General features: G+C 58.2%; 1 protein-coding gene across 2 annotated transcripts in view; it reads right to left on the bottom strand.

Annotated features, from left to right (window-relative positions):
- Positions 1–236: 236 nt before the first annotated feature.
- The window catches only part of LMX1B (LIM homeobox transcription factor 1 beta), an 84048-nt gene continuing 65066 nt past the window's right edge, over positions 237–19218 (bottom strand). Inside the window, exons 3-8 of one of the 2 annotated variants that reach the window (XM_082403329.1) lie at positions 9945–10177; positions 7496–7677; positions 7226–7303; positions 7017–7083; positions 4839–5003; positions 237–4525 (exon numbers count right to left, since the gene is read on the bottom strand). In XM_082403329.1, the coding sequence (XP_082259455.1) occupies positions 4368–4525; positions 4839–5003; positions 7017–7083; positions 7226–7303; positions 7496–7677; positions 9945–10177 (883 nt within the window). In that variant the 3' untranslated portion in view covers positions 237–4367. The remainder of the gene's footprint in view (positions 4526–4838; positions 5004–7016; positions 7084–7225; positions 7304–7495; positions 7678–9944; positions 10178–19218) is intronic. The other variant, XM_082403330.1, reaches the window with a different exon arrangement.

The raw sequence follows: 19218 nt of genomic DNA, 5'->3' as shown, positions 1-19218 counted from the left end.
TGGGATGGGAGGGATGCATTTGTTTCAAGGATGGAGATGGGTCGGGGTTGGGATAGGACAAGGTTGGGGAGATGACAGTTATGGGGTGGGACAAGGGAATGTGTTCGGCTAGACCAGGGACCCCAGGCTCTCCCTTCCTGACCTGCTGTCCCTGGTGCCCATTGAGAAATCTGCTGACGTCTCGTGCAGGACTGGCTCAGGCCCCGCACAGCCTCCCCCCAAGGAGAGGCACCACAGGCGTGTACAGGTTGGTTTATTTACAAATATACTGATGTCTCATCTTTTTTTGTTGTTTCCATTTTCTGCTTTTGTGGGAAGAGGCAGAAGGTGAGAGTGGAGGGCAGGGCGGGGTGGTGATGTGGTAAACGCTAATAAATAATTTAACAATGACAAGTTATTAAATAAAATGTGTCTGGGGATGGCGGGTGGACAGTGAGAGTCTGTACAAGGAGAACAGCAATGGCCGGTGGCCCGGTCCCCACACCTGGCTGGGCTGAGCTCCCGTGGGACCCTGGAGGGGGCGGGGGCGCAGCAGAGAGGCCCATTGGAAATGGCACCGTCCAAAGGCCAAATGTTGGAGGGTCCCTCCTGCTCCCCTGGCCCCCAGGCGGCGTGTCTACGAGTGTGGGTCCGTGAGCCTTCATGTGTGTCTGGGTGTGAGTGTGTCTGTGTGCGTGCCTGTGAGCGTGGACCCCCTTCCCCGTGGGGCAGAGTGAGCCCAGAGCTGCAGGTTCTCCCAGATGGGAGATGAGAGTCTCACCCCAGGTGGTGCCCAGAGCTCAGGCTGGGCCCAGGCAGGGGTCAGCCAGTTCTCCTTCCCCCAAGCCTCACTGCTAGGGCCCTGCTCATCTGGACGTGGTGGGCCCCCCTACCTCATCCTCTCCAGGAAGCCTCCCAAGATGCCCAGCCCACTGGCACTGGCCCCTTCTCTATGGGCTCTGCTGAGCCCATGGTCTGACCCTTAGAACCACAGTGTCCCCTGTGTGGCCTCCCTGGAAGGCTCCATGGGGTAGGTGGTAACACTCGCTGTGTTACCTGGGGCATATTCCTTCCTCTCTCTGAGCCTCAACTTCCCCAAAGGGGAACAGGACTCGGCTTTTCTCCAGCACTCCCCCTGCCCACCTCTCACTTTCTCCCTCTTCCTCCGGAGACCAGACTGTCACCTCCCCCTTCCCTTGGGCTTCCCACCCAGGCACCATGTGATGGTGATCCCATATCACGGCAGGGGTGGGGGTGGTCCTGGCTACTCACGCCCCCCACCTCAGGTCAAGGCTGCACTTCCTGCGCAAAGTGGGAAGAGCCTGGCCACCTCAGCTAGCCCCAGACCCCAGCAAGTCCGCTTGGTTCTGCGTGCTTCTGCTGGGTGACCTTCTCTGAGCCTCAGGTTCCTCATCTGAGAAATGGGTCCCCAACAATGTCCAGACAGGCTTGGGGCGAAATGTGTATGCCTCTCCTCCTAGGAGAGAGCCCCTCAAGGCAGGGGGGCCTACATCTTGTGCATCTGTGTCCCCACACCTAGTCCAGGGCCGGGCAGAGTGGGCATCAGAGCCTGGGGGCAGTGAGCTGCAGTACAGTGAAGGTGCTACCTAAACTAGCTGATGGGGCATCTTTGGCATGAGGGGCTGAGGTCCCTCTTGCTTTGACAATCTGTGGGTCATCAGTGTGGGTGTCCTGTACCAGCTCCTGGCAGGGAGCAGTGTAATGGCAGAGGCAGAGCCCAGGCTGGAGTTGGGGTTTATGAGGCTCCAGAATGGCAATTTTACCAAGACGAGTCATGCCCCCTGACCTGGAGGTCGTTCACCAGACACAGGGGATGAGGAGCTGGCGTGGTGTCCCTATTCTCTGCTCCAGCTCTGTCCCTGACTAGTTGAGAGAGGCCTTGTCCCTGCCCCTCTCCTGGCCCACATTTCCCAGCTGCAGAATAAGGGGTGGACTAGTTGACCCATTCCTCAGGTTCCTTCCAACTTAAAGAGTCTGGGAGAGAAGGGCCAGGCCCACTGGTGGGGGAGAACATCTACCCCTGGACCTGCCCCAAGTGCCCCTGGCATGATTCGACTGTGTGTGCATAAGAGGAGAAAGGGGACCATCTCTCAAGAAACCAGAGTGGCTGCCTAAGGGACCAGTGGTGACCCAGGACCAAGAGATGGCACAGAACCTAGGTGGGCTGAGGCTGCAGAAGGACTCAGGACATCACCTAAGACCCTGTGGAAGTTCTGTGTAGAACAAGAAGAGCCCAGAAGGGCCAGGCTGGCTGCTTGGGCCTGAGGGCTGACTCTGAGCCACATCTCCGCTCTGACAGCTCTGCCATGGTGAAGAGTGTGGCAAGACGTGAGTGCAGAAGCCCAGGAGGGGCGGGGAGGTTGGCTTAGGACGCTCTGGAGGGACTGAGGTCTCCCCAGAGGACAGAGAAGCAAAATCACAGAGGATGTTGGTGAACTTCGAGGATCCCAGGAAGGGCCAGACAGAGGGGCCCTTCTCCAGACGGGTGGAGAGACACCCGTCATCCCATCAGCTCAAAGGCTGGACCAGGCAGACTTCTGCAGCCTAGGGCTCAGTGTTAGAATGGAAAGCAGAGCCATGAGCACTGGCTGAGGACACAGTGGCCTCCAGGGGCCAGCAAGGGGTCACTGAGAACAGGGCCCATCAGCCTGGCCTCACTTCCTCTTTTGACAGGGTTAGAGTTGGGTAGATTGGGGGCAGAGGTTGATACAGTATCTGGCTCCTAGCAGGGTGTTTGACAAAATGGTCCACATGCCTTGGGTGAGACACACAGGGCCGACTCCTTACATCGGCAGATGTGCTGAGGAGAGAGAACAAACCAGTGGTCACAGAGTTGGGGTGCAGAGAAACTCCACAGGCTGGACTGAATCAAATAAGAGAAAACGTAACAAGAAAAAAGTCAAGGTCCTTCACTGGATCTCCAGGGACCAGTATGTGCCCCCTCCACACACACACAGAAGAGAGTTGTGGCTTAGCTGTCACACATGTGTCAGGGTCAGGGGCTCTGGTTACAAAAGGGCAGGGTGAGTTTCCAAGGTTATGTGCCCTTAACCATTCACTGGATCTCAGGCCACATTAACAGGCAGGGTGCCTAAAGTTGGGGAGGTGATTGACCTGCTCACTTTGGCTGGCTGATGACAGTGGGAGGACTGGATTATATCTGTTCCATACCTTTAAAGGGAAAGCTGGAGCCAGGCTGGGCGGTACAGTTTAAAAGGAAGAGCTGGAGCAGCTGGAAAAGCCTGGCTTTGAGAAGTGAGGACTCAGGGCTGAATAGGGCAGAGGTGAAATCAGCAGAAAAGGCAGCTGACTTGGGGCCCGATGAAGTCACTGGAGGTATGCGAGGAGAGGCAGAAGTGGCTTGGGCAGGAACCAAACATCCTATGGAGTGCCAAGTGGGTGACTTTTGAGATGCTTTTCCGCCTGGACGTTCTGCCATTTGGTCTGATACTACCTGGTTCTGCGGCCTCTGTCTCTGCCCAGGCAGCCCCCGTCTGGGCAGAGGCTAAGATACATCTGTGTCCATGTGCTTCAAGCTCACCTTAACCTCCTCGCTTCCTCCCTCCCCTCCTATTGCTATCAGAGGGACTCCCTGCCCCTGTCTGGCCTCTTCCCCCTTCCTGACAGGGCAGGGCTGACCCGCAGAGGCCTGTCTGTCTCTTTCAGCATGTCCATATATCTGTGTGTGTTTCCGCATGGGTGTGCCTTTAAGTGTGTGCATGTGCATGTATGTCTCCATCCCTTTGAGTCAGCCTGGGCTCAACCTACCCGTCCCTGGTCCCCCCATGATTCCCCCTCAGGGCAGAGCTGTGGTGGGCTTGGCCCACCTGCCAGACTCTTCCCTACTCCTGCTCCAGGCTCCAGCTGGAAGGGGTGATCCTAGGCTGGCAGGCCTGCCCTCAGAGGCGGGGGAGGTGGGCACAGTGCAGGGCACAGGTACACACGCTTCTCACACCATCGTCTGGGGGCATGCACGGGGGCCCTGCCTCGACCTAGGCCCATGCCATGGAGGTGGCCTGGACAGAGAGAGGACATTTAAAAAAATAGAATTTAAGCTTCCCATAAAAGAGATGGGGAGGGGGAAGGAGGCGATGGAGGCCAAGGTGGGGTTGGGAGATGAGTGGCTGTCCGAGAGCTCTGGGTCCCTGGGGGTGACAGTCTCTGTGGGCAGGACACAGCCCCTGCCCAGGCTGTGCCCGTCTGCCTGTCTGGCTGTGCCCAGTGGGCACTTTAGCCAGGCCCAGTTGGCCGAGGGGAGGGCACCGTATGGCTGTCTGTAGAGTCTGTGCGGGTGGCGAGGCAGCCTCTGCGGCCTGCAGTCCCACCCCAGGGCCCTCGCCCAAGCGTCCGTGCGGCCCGGCTGGCTCTCAGGAGGCGAAGTAGGAACTCTGCATGGAGTAGAGCCTGTCGATGGGGTTCCCCACGCGGGCCTGCAGGGAGCCCACATCCGAGGAGCCGAGGAAGCAGTCGCTGAGGCTGGTTAAGGAGGTATCACTGTCGATGTCGTGGAAGATGGAGTCGTTCCCTGGGGGGCAGAGGCAGTGTCAGCACCGGGGTACAGGCTGGGGCTCCTGGGGGCCCTGTTGGCCCTACAGGCAGTGTGGCTGGAGGTGAGGGAGGGGACAGGATGACCTGCCGACGGTGCCCGACCAGAGGGGTTGGGGGGTGTGGGTGAGGTCTCCAGGGCGCCCCCTTCCGGTCAGGAGGAGGCAGGTGGGCTGTGTTGGAAGTGTCTGCTGGGGGCCCTGGGGCGGGAGGTGGCTGTTTCGGCCCCAGGCCTGCCAGGTCAGGCAGGGGGCAGGGGCGGTGCTGGGGCAGCAGGGGGTCGGGCGGCTTACCATAGGGGTTCATGTGGTCACCTGGCATTTGGGGCGGCGTGAGGCCCTGCTGGAAGGGGTCGCTGCTGCCGTAGGGGCTCTGCTCCATGGCCACGATCTGCTGCTGCGGTGGGGCCAGCGGCGTGTAGGAGGCCATCATGCCCTCCATGCGACTCGACAGGACCTCTGGGGACAGAGCACGCCCTCACTGACCGGCCCTGCCTGCCCTGTCCTGGAGACCTCACAGATGTACCCCAGGAGTCCCATGACCTCCCTCACGACCCCCCAGTCCAGGCTGCCCACTGCGGTCTCTCTGACCTCCTCCTTCCCAGCCCTGCCCCTGCTGAGGTTGCCTGTGGCCTTCTAGGGTCACTGAGCCTACATATTTGACCCCCCACCCCACCAACCTTCCCCAGACACACAGTCCAGCGTCTCTTCCAGAAAGAGCCCTCCCTCCCCACCTCCTCCCTTCCTCCTACAGCCCTGCCCTCCAGGAGCTCCCAGCCTGGGGAAGACAGAGGCTTCCAGTGAGCAGCTAGTATTGATTCGACAACATATGGGTGCAGTGAGTGCCCTGCATCTGGGAGCATCAAGGTGGAGCCCGCACCCCGGCCAATGAGGCTCAGGGAAGGAAGGCTTCCTGGAGGAAGGGGCCCTCCACCTCCATGTGACTTAAACAACCAGCAGAGGTTCAACCAGCCGAGCAGGGGGCAGGCATGCCAGGCTGAAGGGCAGCAAAGGCAGAGAAGAGAGAAACTGCCCCGTGGGGGCAAGGAGCCCAGTCCTTGGGGCTGGAGCGTGAGAACAAGAGAAGGTCATGCCTGGGGAGACAGATGGTTCCTTGGGGACCCGAGCTGAGTGGGGGCTCCCCTGAGGCTGTAGGAAGCCAGTGGAGGGTCTTAGCTGTGGAGGGACTGTGGAGAAAGGCTGGGAGGGTGGAGGCCAGAGGAGGAGACCATTGGGAGGGGTTGGGGTCCGTATTAATGCAGATGCGGGAAAGACGAAGAGGGGCATGAGGGACATGGGACAAGAAACCACTGCCTGATTTGGTGACTGAGCAGATGCGGTGTGTGTAGGACAGGACGGGGGAGGTGACTTCTGGGTTCCTGGTGTGGGTACTGGGGTGGTAGTGCCATTTGCTGAGACGGGGTAGGGGAGCTGTAGTGGGTGTTTTGTACATGTGGCAGCAGGGGCAGCGGTATGAAGTGCAGTATGGGCTGTGATGAGCTCAAGGGGACCGTGGAACATTCCTGGGGAGGCTGCATCCAGGGGGCATCTGGGAACACCGGAGAGTGAGACACAGCTTGGGAGCAGGCTGGGAGACCTGAGGCCGTGGCTGCAGCCCCAGAAGGCTGGGCCATCTCGGGAGAGGGGGCAGAGAGAGAAGACAGGAAGAGCTGGGCTCTGAGGCCACGGCCTTGAAGCCCAAGGTCCAGCCTGGGACACTGGTCTGGCCGCAGAGTTCTGAGTAGAAGGGGCTGCCCATCAATCCCTTGACATCTGCCTCAGAGACCCCGGCTCACCTGGGAGCAGGCAGCTGAGGCCCCTACCCCAGTTTGGCAGACTCAGGGAGCTCCCAGTGCCCTCCCTTCAAGACCTAGAAGGCTCCATGTCCCCATGGGGCCGGGGAGGCCAGCCCCAGCCCAAGTTGTGGAAACAGCATTTGGGCAAAGCCCAGTCCACTCTGGACTCCTCAACACCTTCAGACTTTCTCTGGAGACTTCTCTGGAGACTTCTGCTGAATTCTGCTGTGGGCAGTAGGGTGTATGGTCATGTTAAAAGCACAGGCTTAGGAGCCCTACATTCCGGGCTGAAGCCTGGCTGTGCCCCTTACTAGCTGAGTGATCCCAACAAGTCCCTTAGTCTCCCTGAGCCTCAGTCTCCTCATCTGTGAGATGGGATGTAACGATGCCCTTCCTCTCAGGGAGCTGTGAGAATTAAGTGAGACAGAGCGGTGGAACGGTGAGAACAGTGCCTGGCACACCGCATCACTGTTTTGAATATGGAAATTCTGCCACCCCTCTGGGCTGCCCACCCTGCCATCTCCCCTCCTGTGTCCCACGGCCCCCACTGCCTCTCTCCTTTACTGATCTCAGCAGGTTGCAAGGCAGCAGCTCCCTGGGCTCCGATCGCCCTGGCGGGAGGTTTCTTGGGAGTCTAGTTACAGAGACTGAGCCCCACCCCGGCCGCCCTGCTCACCCTGGCCCAGCCGCTGCGAGTTCTGCTGCTCCTGTTGCTGCTGGTGCCGCCGTGCCAGCTTCTTCATCTGCAGGAGACACAGTGTGTGCCAGTCTCCGCCTCCAGCCCCCCTTCGTTCCCACCCCACCCTCATCAGGCCCCTGGTCTTCTGCCTGCACCCCCTCCCCCTCCCACCCCTGTCCAGCGGGGTGGCAGGTGCCTGTACTCACCTTTGCTCTTTGGTTCTGAAACCAGACCTGGACCACACGCACGCTGAGGCCCGTCTCTGCCGCCAGCGTCTCTCGGACCTGCCCATAGAGAAGGAGACGGGTCAGGCCTGGGGGTAGGTGGGGGGGCAGCAGCTGGGAGGCAGCAGGTTTGTGGGGATGGGTGGGGAGGGGGAGGGACGCCCAGCCCCCAGCAGGAGCAGAAGGGGTGGTGTCTGGAAAGGCAGCGCGTGCGGGGGTGTCAGCCTCCACCCCACCCCAGCCGCCCCTCACCTTCCGGCAGGGCTTGGAGGAGACCTCGAAGGAGGCCTTGAAGGCTCTTCGCTGCTGCGTCGTGAGGATGGTCCGGGGTCGTTTGGGCCTCCGCGGGTCCTTCCCGTCGTCCCCACTGCCCTTACTCTGGCTGCCCTGTCCCTTGGCCGGCTTTATGTCCCCATCTTCATCCTCACTCTTCACTGTGGGGGACACACCCCAGCCTGTCAGCTTTGTATCCTCAGGCAACTTGCTACCTGATGGGATCCCGTCATCTCCTGCTAACACCTGCCACGACTCTCCAGTGCCCTCAGGGTAAAGACCACCCCCTCCCCCCGGCCCACAGGCCCTGCCTATCTAGTCTCTCCTCTCCCATCCGGGCCCTGTGTGTCCCCTTCCCCAGCACACACTCCTCACTTCCTTATCTTGGACCCCCAGGGAGACCTGAGCCAAGGCCCCCAGACCTGCTCTGCTGACCCCACAGGCAGACACGCACAGGAAGGCACCCTGGTGAGCAGGCAGAGACACACAAGCACGCATGCACTGCACACTCAGATGCGCACGCGTTCAGAATGGTAGAGATACAGGCCCACACGGGGACAGGTATGGGCGCTGCAGAAGCACGCAGGTGTACACGTGGCTGGACACACCGAAGGGAGCACAGGATGCTCACTTGTGGCCGATCTGCTGTCCTCATCAGGACCATGGCCCGCCTGAGGAGAGATGCTGGCATCTGTGTTCATTCTGGCCCTGGGCTTCCCCTGACCCATCTTGCCTGGGACCCACCTTGTCCTGCTGGCCTCCGGTGCCCGGGAGACCCCAGCCCAGCATGTCAGCCTTTGGGAAAGCCAGTTCCCACGGCACTAGCCCAGCACTAGCTGGGCCTCACAGCCCAGAGAGGAGGCTACCAGGGGCCTGCTTCCTTGGAGCTTCCAGGGACTAAGAATTGATGGGCAAAGACACACACTCCAGACGTTCTCACACAGGAGTACTTGTGACCATGACATGTGCACGCATGCACACACACACGTAGAGGTGCATGCTCACAGGCGGGGACATACAGACATGCACACATCTGAACAGACACACACACCTGCATGCAGAAGCATGTGTATTCACCCGGAGGCACACCCACACCCACTTCCATGCCCGAGTTGTGGGTCTCAGAGATGCCAGCCCCAGACAGATAGCAGAGCCTCCCTCCCACCCCCATGCCTCCTGCTGACCCTGAGTCTGAACTGGTCTCCTTTATCCTAGACCATCTTCCTCTGAGCATGAGCCCCTGTGGAGGGGACCTCCCTCCAAGAACCCTTCCCTAGGCCTGGCGTGAACATGCCAATGGCATCTGGCTGGCCTCTACTCTCCCACAGGAGCCCAGGCAGCCTGGCCGCCATGGTGCCCTGCCCAGGGATGGACAGAGGTACAGGTGGCTTGGGAGCTCACACCTCCAAAGGCTCTGGCAGGGACAGTGCTCCTTCGTGTGGGCAGGTCCTGTGACCGTGGGCTCCAGGTTCCCCACAGGGCCCGGCAGATCAGGGCGCCTCCTCCCCACGCCCCCTGCTCCAGTCCATCTTCGCCACCCCCAGGAAGGACAAGGTGCCAGCCTGCTCCCTGACTTTTCCTTCCTTAAGACTTGTTCCCGGCTGGCCCTGCCCTTCCTGCCAGGAGGGCTCCAAACTGGTAAAGTCTTTTGGGGGTTGGAGCAGGGTAGAGAGGAGGCTTCACCCCGGGAAATGGAGTCTCTCCCTCCACCACTGAGGGCCCCAGTCTCCCCATGCAGCTGGGAAAAAGGGAATAGCTTGGGGCTACTGCTCCCCACTGCTGAAGACTCTGGAGGGTGATGGAGAAAGACTGCATCAGATCAGACACCTGCAGCCTGCAGACCCGGTGCTGGGAGAGACTCCTGGGATGCTGTGCTGTCGTGGGGGGTGGCCACAGCAAGGATTAGAGAGGGGGAGGGTGGTGGGCCAGAGAGCAGGGGGTGCGCCAGCACGTGTGTGCAAGCTACAGTACATGTAAGCACGTAGATGGACATGTGCAGCCATATGCATAGGTGTTGACTCCGTGAGTGTGCTGGGGCGTGCGTGCACATGTTGTTTACATGGCTGTGGGCTTCTGCATGCTTGGGCATGTAAGCACATGTCTACACATGGACATGTGTCTGTGTATTTACACTCCTGGGCATGGGTATCCACACATGCATTTTATGTGCTTGTGTGTGTGCATCTGTCATCACATGCACCTACACCTGTGCGTGATAGCGTCCAGGTACATTCGTGTGCCTGTGGGGCTGTGCACACGTGTCTGTGTGCGCCCCACATGTGCACGTGTGTACTGAACACATCAGTGCGCGTGCGTATCGGATGTGGGTGCAGTGTCTGTGTATAGTGCAGGTCCTGGGGTCACGAGCGGGCTTCTCCTGTAGGGGCGGCTCTCCCCACCACCTGCCCCAGCTCCAGGGGCAGCTCACCGGAGTCAGACTCGTCGGGGCTCACGGAGCTGAGCAGGTCCTTCTCCTTCTCGTAGTCACCCTTGCACAGTAGCTGGCCCTCCTTGAGCACAAACTCGTCGCCCTTCCGTAGCTGCCGCTCACACACGCAGCAGCAGAAGCAGCCCAGGTGGTACACGCACTCCAGCGCCCGCATCACAAACTCAGTGGGGGCGATCTTCTCCATGCAGCCGCTGCACTTGGCCGCGAAGAGCCTGCAGGTGCAGAGTGGGCGCATTGGCTGGGCTCAGGGGTCCCTCCCAGAGGCACTGCCCACAGAGCACCTTTTCCTCCCTCCACGCTGACCCTCCAGCCCAAGTGGGAGAGGCCCTCCCTGGGCACAGAGCCAGACAGTGGGAGCCCTACCCCCTTGGCTCACAGGGCCCTGGCGGCCTCACGGTGGGCACTGGGCAACCTGCCCGGAGGTGCCTTCTCCTGGGAGCATCAGCTCAGGGTCGTTCCCGCTCAGAGACACAGTGGCCACTAGAGGGCAGAGTGCAGGTTCAGCCTCTGTCTTCCCTGGGAGCCAGGTGGGCCCCTGCCCTGAGGGGAAGGCCAGGCAGCCCACAGGTCCCATCTACCCTTACTCTAGCACCGGCTCTCCTCCTCTCTGCCCCTGCCTCTCCCCGACATCCAAGCAATCCCCAGCCTTGCCCAACCCATCACCCAGCCTGGGTCCCTCCTCTCCTGCCTGAGGGCTGCCCCAGTGCCCTCCCTGGGTTCCTGGCCTCTCCAACCCTTCAACTTACCATCCAGGATGAGAGCCAGAGGGATCTGTCTAAAACACACATCTGATCATGCTGCTTCCCTACTCTAGACTCTTCCATGGCTCCCTAGTGCCCTCCCGAGAACCTTCAAGTTCCTGAGTCTGGCACTCAGGCCCTTCACAGTCCTGCCTCTTCTCTTACCCCTCTGCTCCCCGAGGCTTCGGCCCCATGGGACAGCCTGCAGTCTCTCCAGAGCACCATCACCTTCGCTCTTCAACATGTTCTGGCCCTTGCCTTGGCTACCACCTGCTTATCCCTCATCTTAGCTTAGGAATCTACACCGTGAACAGATATTCACGGAGCACGTATGGTGTACCAGCCGCTCTCCTAAGCGCTCTGCATGCAGAAATGCATTTCATCCTTGCAACAACCCTATGAGGCAGGAAATATCAATCCCATTTTAGAGATAAGGAAACTGAGGTGCTGGGAGGCAGAGTCACGTGCTCAGGGTCACGTGGGTAGTAAATGATGGAGCCGGCTCTGTTCCCGGGCCTGATCCAGTCCCTCCGTGACAGGGAGGATCCATCTTCCATCTCCGGAGACAAAGCTGGGGGTGGGGGTGGGGGTCTTCGTGACTCCGGCGAGTGTGCAGAAAGAGTCTGAGCAGTAGGGCCCCGCCTCTGCCTGCACCTACTGACCGCTCCTCCCGGCCCCCGATCCCTGTCACGTGCCCCGCTCTGTGGGAACAACACTTTGATGGAAAAATTTATGAAGAATCAAATTATTGCTGCTGGGAGGGAATTAAAACCATTTTTCATTCCCCACGTCCCCGGGCCACGTCTGCGGGCGCCACCTGGGGAGCACTGTGCACATCCCATCCCTCTTTACGGCCCGCCATCACAGGCACAGATTACAGCTGCAATTCTCTACTAATCGGTTCTGGAACAGAAATGGCCATAAATGCAAGGCTCTCAGCCTGCCTCCCTTCCCGGGGCTGCCATCAGCACCACCCATGGCGAGCTGGTGGGATGCAGTGGGCAGGGCCATTCCGAGCTCTGCCTGCTGCCCTGGCACTGGCCAGGGCACTCAAATTGGGGACACCCCAGCAACCCCTGCCATCCACCTCTAGTCTACCCAGCAGGCTCCTACTCATCCTGCAATGCCCAACTCCAATGCCACCTCCTCTGGGAAGCCTTCTTTGATGCCCCAGTCTGGGGGAGGTGGCATCCTCTATGCTTATCTCAGGCCTCAGTTCCCTCTACTATAAAATGGGGATGTCAACAGGACCTCCCTCAAAGGGCTGTTGTCAGGATTCAATGATACTGAGCATTTAACTCAATGACTGAGTACCACATCAGAGTGATGGCACATGGCCCTGTCAGCTCCCAGTTCTACAGAGGTTCAACTGATCCTCAAGGAGGCCTCAGTGTTTGAAAAGGCCATGAGCGAAGGCTTGGGGGGTGCAGAGGCTCAGGCAGACAGGACCCCACTGGCCCACACAGTGCATGCCTTCACAACAGGTACATGAGATGGATGCAGCTCCAATTTGGCCCTTTGGCTGGAGACCTTTGTTCAGGGTGCAACCCACTCCACTGTCCATGTACCCTAAGCAGAGGCCCTTAGGAATCTGGCTGGCCCTCCAACTCTGCCAAGGGGCTAGGGAAGGAGCCAGGTTTGCAGAACCTGCTGCTCTGACATGGAGGACACTTCTGCCTTGCCTCTCTCACTGCCTCCTTGTCCCTCTCCCCACACTCTACCTCCTGACCTGGTGGCCCCACTAAGGGCTGCAGCCTGGCCTCTGTGGCCCACGGGTGGACAGGCAATGGCTGCATCTCTGTGTCACCATGTCAGGGCCAGGGCCCCAGGCTGGGTTGGCACACCTTGGGCGGTTCCCAGAAAGGAGGCCCTCTTAGTCTGTGGGAGGAGGCAGCGGGGGGGAGGGGTGTGTGACCCGCATTTGCAGGCGCTGCCACCATGCAGGCTTCGTTCAGAACAGCCGCGCTAATGCCTTGGCAGCAGGGGGTCGATTGCTACTTTCTCCAAACTCATCAACACAATCTATTATTAATACTTCTCCAAAGCCTCGGTGCCGCCATTATAGAGGCAGCGCCAGCCACTTGGGGCATCATCTGTTATCTAGATTGCAAAAACTCGGGAAATAAAACAAACCGCACACTTTATAAACAGAATGTGCCATCCGTTTGGTCTCCAAGCATCTCTCCACCCAATAAAACATCGGGGGGGATGCATGAAATACTCGCTCCCAATTATGGGGCTGCCTTTGTCTACCGTGCCAGGGTGAGAGCTACCAACTGCGTGTGTGGGAGGGGCTGGGGTGCCAGCGGGGTGCCCTCCTCTCTGTGAGCCCCCCACTCCCTCCCTCGATCCCTCCCACCATGAAGGATCGGTGGAACCAGCCACTGAGAAGCAGCCCCAGCTACAGGCGGGTGGCACTGGAATCAGATGGACTCGGGTTCAATGCCTGTTTCCACCACTTGCTGGCTTGTGACTGAGCAAGTAATTTCCTCTCTCTAAGCTCACTTATCTGTATAATGGGCTCAGCAACACTGCCTGTTTCTCAGTGTGAAAATGCAGTGAGTTGTCAGGATAAAGCTGTGAGCACAGAGGGAGTGATTGGGGGCTGGGGCAGGCCTCTCCGTGAATGCTGCCCAGAAGCTGCAAATACTGACCAGAGATGTAGAGTTGCTCAGGCTGAAAAGCTCCGGGCCACCCAGCTTCCCTTCCCCTCCTGCCCCAGAGATGCTCCAGAGCCAGATGTGAAAGGCCCAGAAAGCATCAAGGGCACTGGATTTGGAGCCCTGGTCCTGCTCTCCATCCTGACCGGCTCTGTGATCCTGGGCAAGTCTGAACCTCACTTTCCTCATCTGTGAGATAGGGACAACAGTCCCCACTCCCCAGCTGGGCTGGGGATTCCAGATGGGTGTGTTGCTGCTTCCCACACTTGGGCTGGGAGGCCAGGATGGGGCAGGCCCCGGGGTCAGGGGACGATGGGGTGCTGTGGGGCAGCTCCGAAGCTCTGGCCCCGGGGGGGGGGGCGGGGGGGGAGCTCCCTGTGGCTTTCCCTCTAGCTGCCCCGCCCTCTCGGTGCCAATCCCCCCCCCCCCGGCTCCTCCCCCAATCCAGAAGCTCCAAATCTAGATGGCAGCTTCGTGACCACAACACAGACACATAGGCTTGCTGGCAATCCACACATCCCCCCTCCCCATTTTTCATGTAAACCGCAGACCCTTTCCTCCTCACGCTGTGCCTACAACCTAGAACGCCATTCCCCCTCTCCCAGCCTCTGCCTGGCAAATATCTGCTTATGAAGGATTTAGCTTGGGCATCCCTTCCTCCAGGAAGCCCCCTTCTCCTCTCCAGTCTCAGATACTTCTCCTGAGGACTGCACTTTACGTATTTCCAGGTGCACCTTCCCCATGGTCACCTCTGTGTCTTCAGTGCTGAGCCTAAGTCCCTGCACACACTAAGGTGAGCAGTGAATGTTTGCTGAATGAATGCTGAACCATCCAATATAGCCCTGTTCAGCCCGTGAGGCAGGACAAGTCAGTCCCCACCCCCAAGCCGGTCTGTGGGAGCCTCACCCACCTGCCCTGGGGAGACAGGACCACCTGGGAGGGGAGCTGGGTGTGGGGCAGGAGGCTAAAGCAGGCAGCCTGCGGTTCCCTCCTGGCTTCATAACTTTTCCCTGTGTGACTTTGTTCAAGACAGTGAGCCTCAATTTCTTCATCTGTAAAATGGGAATGATGGTACCTACCTATGGGGTTGTTGGGAGAGCTGAATGCATGTAAAGCCCTCGGCCCTGTGCTGGCATGAAGAAGGCATCCCACAAGAGCTGGCTTCTGCCTTTCTCTTGTTCCACGTGAGTCCAACATGCTTTCATTGATTATCCTCGCTGGGGTCTCCCAGGGGTCCCTGGGAGCAGCCTTCCTGACGCAGGTCCCAACCATTCCCCCTTCTCATGACCACCCTGGATTCTGGATCCATCCTTCTAGCTTCTGTCTGGCCTGGGCTGGACAGAGCACTCCTGGCTCAATTCTCTGTCTGTCTCATTAATATCATTGAGCTCAGTTAACATCTAACTGCATCACCCCATTAAGTCCTCACAGAACCCTAAAAGGAAAACGTTTCCATCTCCGTTTCACAGATGAGCCCAGGAAGATGCAGAGGGCAGGTTCAAGGTCACACGGCAGCATCACCATATACTCCCTCCCTGCTCTGTGCATCCAAATGTTTCTTTGTTCATCAATTACCCTGGCCCTTTGCTCTGAGTACCATGCCCACGTCTGTCTGCCCTCAAGGCTCTGAACACCCCGAGTTCTTATTACTTGGCATAAGCCCAGCACCCAGTTTCTTAAACCAAACTGAACATCTCCCCCTCCCCCAGGATCATCTGTGATTGCAGATTAAGAAATTCCCTTTTTCGGGATGTCCTTCCCTTAAAGAGTCCCAGGCTACGACAACATGTCTCCATCTCCTTTGAGTTTTTATTGGCTTATTTATTTAATGCTCAATTTATTAAACTCATAAAGCTAATCAACGAAACTCAGAAAGCCAATTTTTTCGGGAGCATTTGAACATGGATTACAAAACTGATTAATTAATTCCTCTTAAACTATTGACACCTGCAGTGATGCATGCAGTACAGCTGATTCTTTTACCTCTGATAAAACTGCTTTCCTAATGTCCCGGGGCCCCTCCAGCCTCTCCTCACGGGTTTTCATCCCCAGATCTTGGAGTCCACATAGCACTCATTAGGCTTGGAATCCTGGCTCTGTCACTTCCTTGCACTGGAACCTTACACAAGTCCCTTCTCTCTGAGCCTCAGTGACCCCATCTGTCCAGTGGGGATGATGGCTGGGGGCATGAGACAGGCTCAACACGTGGGGATCATGATCACCGTCATCATCGCTCCAAGACTTTCCAGCACCAGTTCACTATCCTTGCGGAGTAGAAGCTCCTCGGCCTCCTCCTCACTGTACTGCCATTTCCAGACCCCCATTACTGTACTTTACAGTTTATGTAGCCCCTTGCTGGGTTCTCAGTCCAAGAGCTCCCAACAGTTTTAGGATAAGCCCAAAGATCTAATCATGGCATTCAAGGCCCCACTCTACCCCTGTCACACCTGGCCTCAGCTGCTCTGCTACAGCTGCCACGCTTCTCATTGTTCCCTGAACACAGCAAGTCCCTTCCTGCCTCCTTAGCACCTAAAATTCCATCTGACTCTATGACCTATCTTCTCAACCCCTTCCCTTTACTTCTCGTTGAACTCCTCTTCATCCTTCAAGACCCAATTCAAGTGTCACCTCCTCTGTGAAGCCTTCCCTGATACCCACAGATCCAGATATTTGTGTGTCTGAAGCCCCCACTGACTTAGAAATAAGGAACTGGGTCTAATTCAATCCCCTACCCTTTGCTCTGGCATTGAGTTGGTGGTTAGTGACTATTTGTTGAGTGAATGAATAACCTTGGGAGAAATGAAATGGGCAGCCAGGTAGGACAATAGAATATTGGCTACTCTGCTTCTGGGGGGTCTGAGAACACTACCAGCTAACAAGGTAAGTGAACTTGCCCTCCCGTGCCCCCTCCACAGCTAAACAACCTGGAGTCCAGTGTCCCAATTTTTTATCAACGAAGTTCTACACATCACTCCTGTTGGGCTGGGAGTTCTGCAGTAACACCCCCGACATCCGCACTGCACTGTCATCCATAGTTCACAGGGAAAGCCCTGGGAGTGCCAAGTTGGTATAAAATGACTTCCCTGACCTTTAAGTGATTGGGCCAGGCCTGGACACCTGACTCAAGGTGGGCCAACTGGACCCTCTGTCCTGTGTCTCTTCCTTCTCCTGCTCATTCAACGGCCCTTTTAACACCCCCAACCCCCATCCTCATCCTCAGAGGTATGGCTTTCCACATCTCCAACACCAGCTATGTGGCCTTGGGTCATTCACATCCCTTCTATGAGCCTCAGTTTCCTCTTCTGTAAAATGGGGGTGTTAATCCTTCCCTCACCTGGTGATGTGAGAAGGCCTAGTCCAGAGGGCATCTCGGCAGGTGTGTGCTCCCTCTCCCTCCCCAGTCTAAGTCTCAGGTGGTGCCCAGTGCAGGCTCTGGAACCTTCTCTTCTGAACCTCCAATTTCAAGTCTGAAGCCCCCATCACATCGTTGGGTCTGAGTTCTCCCTGAGGCATGAGCTTCTGTGAGACCCTCCCCCAGGGCCACACTGGGGACCAGGGAGATTCTGGACCTGGTTTCCCTTAGGGCCTCTCCAGGCCCAAGTCCCACAGTCCCTGGAAACACTCCCTCCATGGGGACCATGAAGCTTGGCACCTGGAACTGAAGCCCCTCTGTCCCCACTGTCCACACCTTCACGGATTCACCCAGCAAACACCCAAGGAGTCTGACTCTGTGCCAGGCTCATGCAAGATGTTTGGGGAACAGAGTCAGATCATATCTCGTCCCATGGGAGCTGGCATAACGTGACATGTGCTTTGATGGGGTACACTCAGCAGGCTGGGGTGGGCATAGAAAGGCATGATAGTCAATCTGGAGGAGAGCTGGGGACTTCCTGGAAAAGGTGACATGACACAGAGCTAAAAGAAATTGGTCCTGGAGGCAGAAAGAATGGTCTGAAGAGTCTCAATCCTAGCTCTGCCACTTACCAGCTGCCTGACCTTGGGGCCAGCCACCTCTACTCTCTGAACCTGTTTTCCAGTCTGAAAACTGGGACCACAATCCCCACCTAACATGTGATCATGCTCCCATGTTTGCCCTCTCTGTGCCACACCTCCACAGGCTGGCGTGGGATCCCAGGACGAAATGGCCGCAGAGCACTAGGACAGGCCCCCGTGTAGTAAGCGCTCAGGAGGTGGCTCATATTAGTATGGCTCCTGGGACTGTGGCGTCTATGACGATGCTGGTTGTGAGATGAGCTGGAGTTCACAGGAGCCGAGGGGACAGGACTCTAGACACTCTTGGGGGTCCAGCTGCTGCTGCTGCTGCTGGAGGCTGCCTGTCACTCGGAGGAGCTGATGCGGTGAGAGCAGGCAGAGGGAGCTGCCCGGCCGCCTCCCTCCCCGACTCGTTGACATCTCCCCCACGTGCCTGCCGCGTCCTTATCATTCCGCGCGTAGCTGGTTTTTATTTTGAGACAAAAAGGGGCCTGTTGATGGGGATCCAACTCAAACCAGCTGCAAACATCTGCTTTGATGCGGCGGCGGCGGCGGGCCAGGCGGGCGGCGGCGGGAGCCGCAGGCGGGGGCCCCGGTGCGCGCGCGTCAATCACGCGGCTGGAATGCTTGGCGTGGCCGGTCGCTGGGACCGGCGGCCGCCGGCGCGCGGGCCTCTCCGCAACCTAGCCGCGCCGGGGCCGGGCCTGCCGTGAGGGCTGCCCCGGCGCTTCCTGCGGGCGCACAGACCCAGCTGTGCGGGGCCGCTGGCTCCAAGGCCCTTTGATCCCGGCCCGGGGCGCTGTCGGGAGCCCGCAGCCGGGGCTCGAGGTCACGGGCCAGGGGCAGGGAGGGACAGGCCCAGCTGGGAGCCCGGGGTACCATCCAGGGGCCAGCCTGGCCAGGCAGGCACACATTCGGTGATTCCACACATATTTATTTGGCACCTACTACGTACCAGGCACTGTCTGGAGGCTGGGGATAGAGCAGTGAGTCAAATGGACAGTCTCTCCCAACCCCACGCCCCCCCCCCCAGCTTCCAATCTAAAGGGTGAGGGGACAGGCAACAGATAGATCTCTAGCAGACAGAGTGTAACAAATGGTGACAATGATGAATAATAAAGAGGCAAAGAAGAGCGACGGGGCAGGGGCGGGGTGTGTGTGTGTGTGTGACCAGGAGATTTAGAAAGAACAGTCAGAGACCTTAGTGAGATATCTGGGGAAAAGGGGTTCCCAGCAGAGCGAATAGCAAGTGCAAAGGTCCTGAGGCCTGAGTGTATCTGGGGTGTTGGAGGAAAGACAAGGAGACCCATGTGGCTGGAGCAGGTGAGCAACAGGGGAAGGGGCTAGGAAGGGGCAGGTAGAAGGAGGGGCAGGTCACGTGGGGTTTTGGAGGGAGGGTATGAGCAGAGGCGGGGTGTGATCTGATCTGCATTTTAACCAGGTTCCTCAGGTAGCTGCCTGGGGGCCCAGAGATGTTTTGGGAGTTTATCTCAATAATCCAGGCAAAAGATAATGTCGGCTTAGACCAGGGAAGGTGCTGAGTAGTCACCCTACCTGGGATGCATTCTGAAGGTAGACAGGGACACGAGAGGATGTGAGAGAAAGGACAGAGGCACAGGTGAGTCCAAGATTTGGGGGCCTGAACAACTGGAAGGATGGAGTCGCCACTAAATGAAATGGAGACCGAGGCGAGGTGGGGGAGGGGAGAGTCAGGAGTGCAGTTCAGGACATGTTACATCTGAGCTGAATTCTAACAGCCATGTGGATGTGTCCAGAGGGCAGTTGCATGTACGAGTCTGGTGTTCAGAGAGAGGCCCTGGGCTGGAGACACTGTGTGGGAGCTGCCAGGATGGAGACATA

This window comes from Balaenoptera borealis, assembly GCF_965194805.1.
Source record: "Balaenoptera borealis genome assembly, chromosome: 8".
Classification (NCBI taxonomy): domain Eukaryota; kingdom Metazoa; phylum Chordata; class Mammalia; order Artiodactyla; family Balaenopteridae; genus Balaenoptera; species Balaenoptera borealis.
Note: the sequence above shows the minus strand (reverse complement) of the source record. Positions and strands in the feature narration are given on the sequence as shown.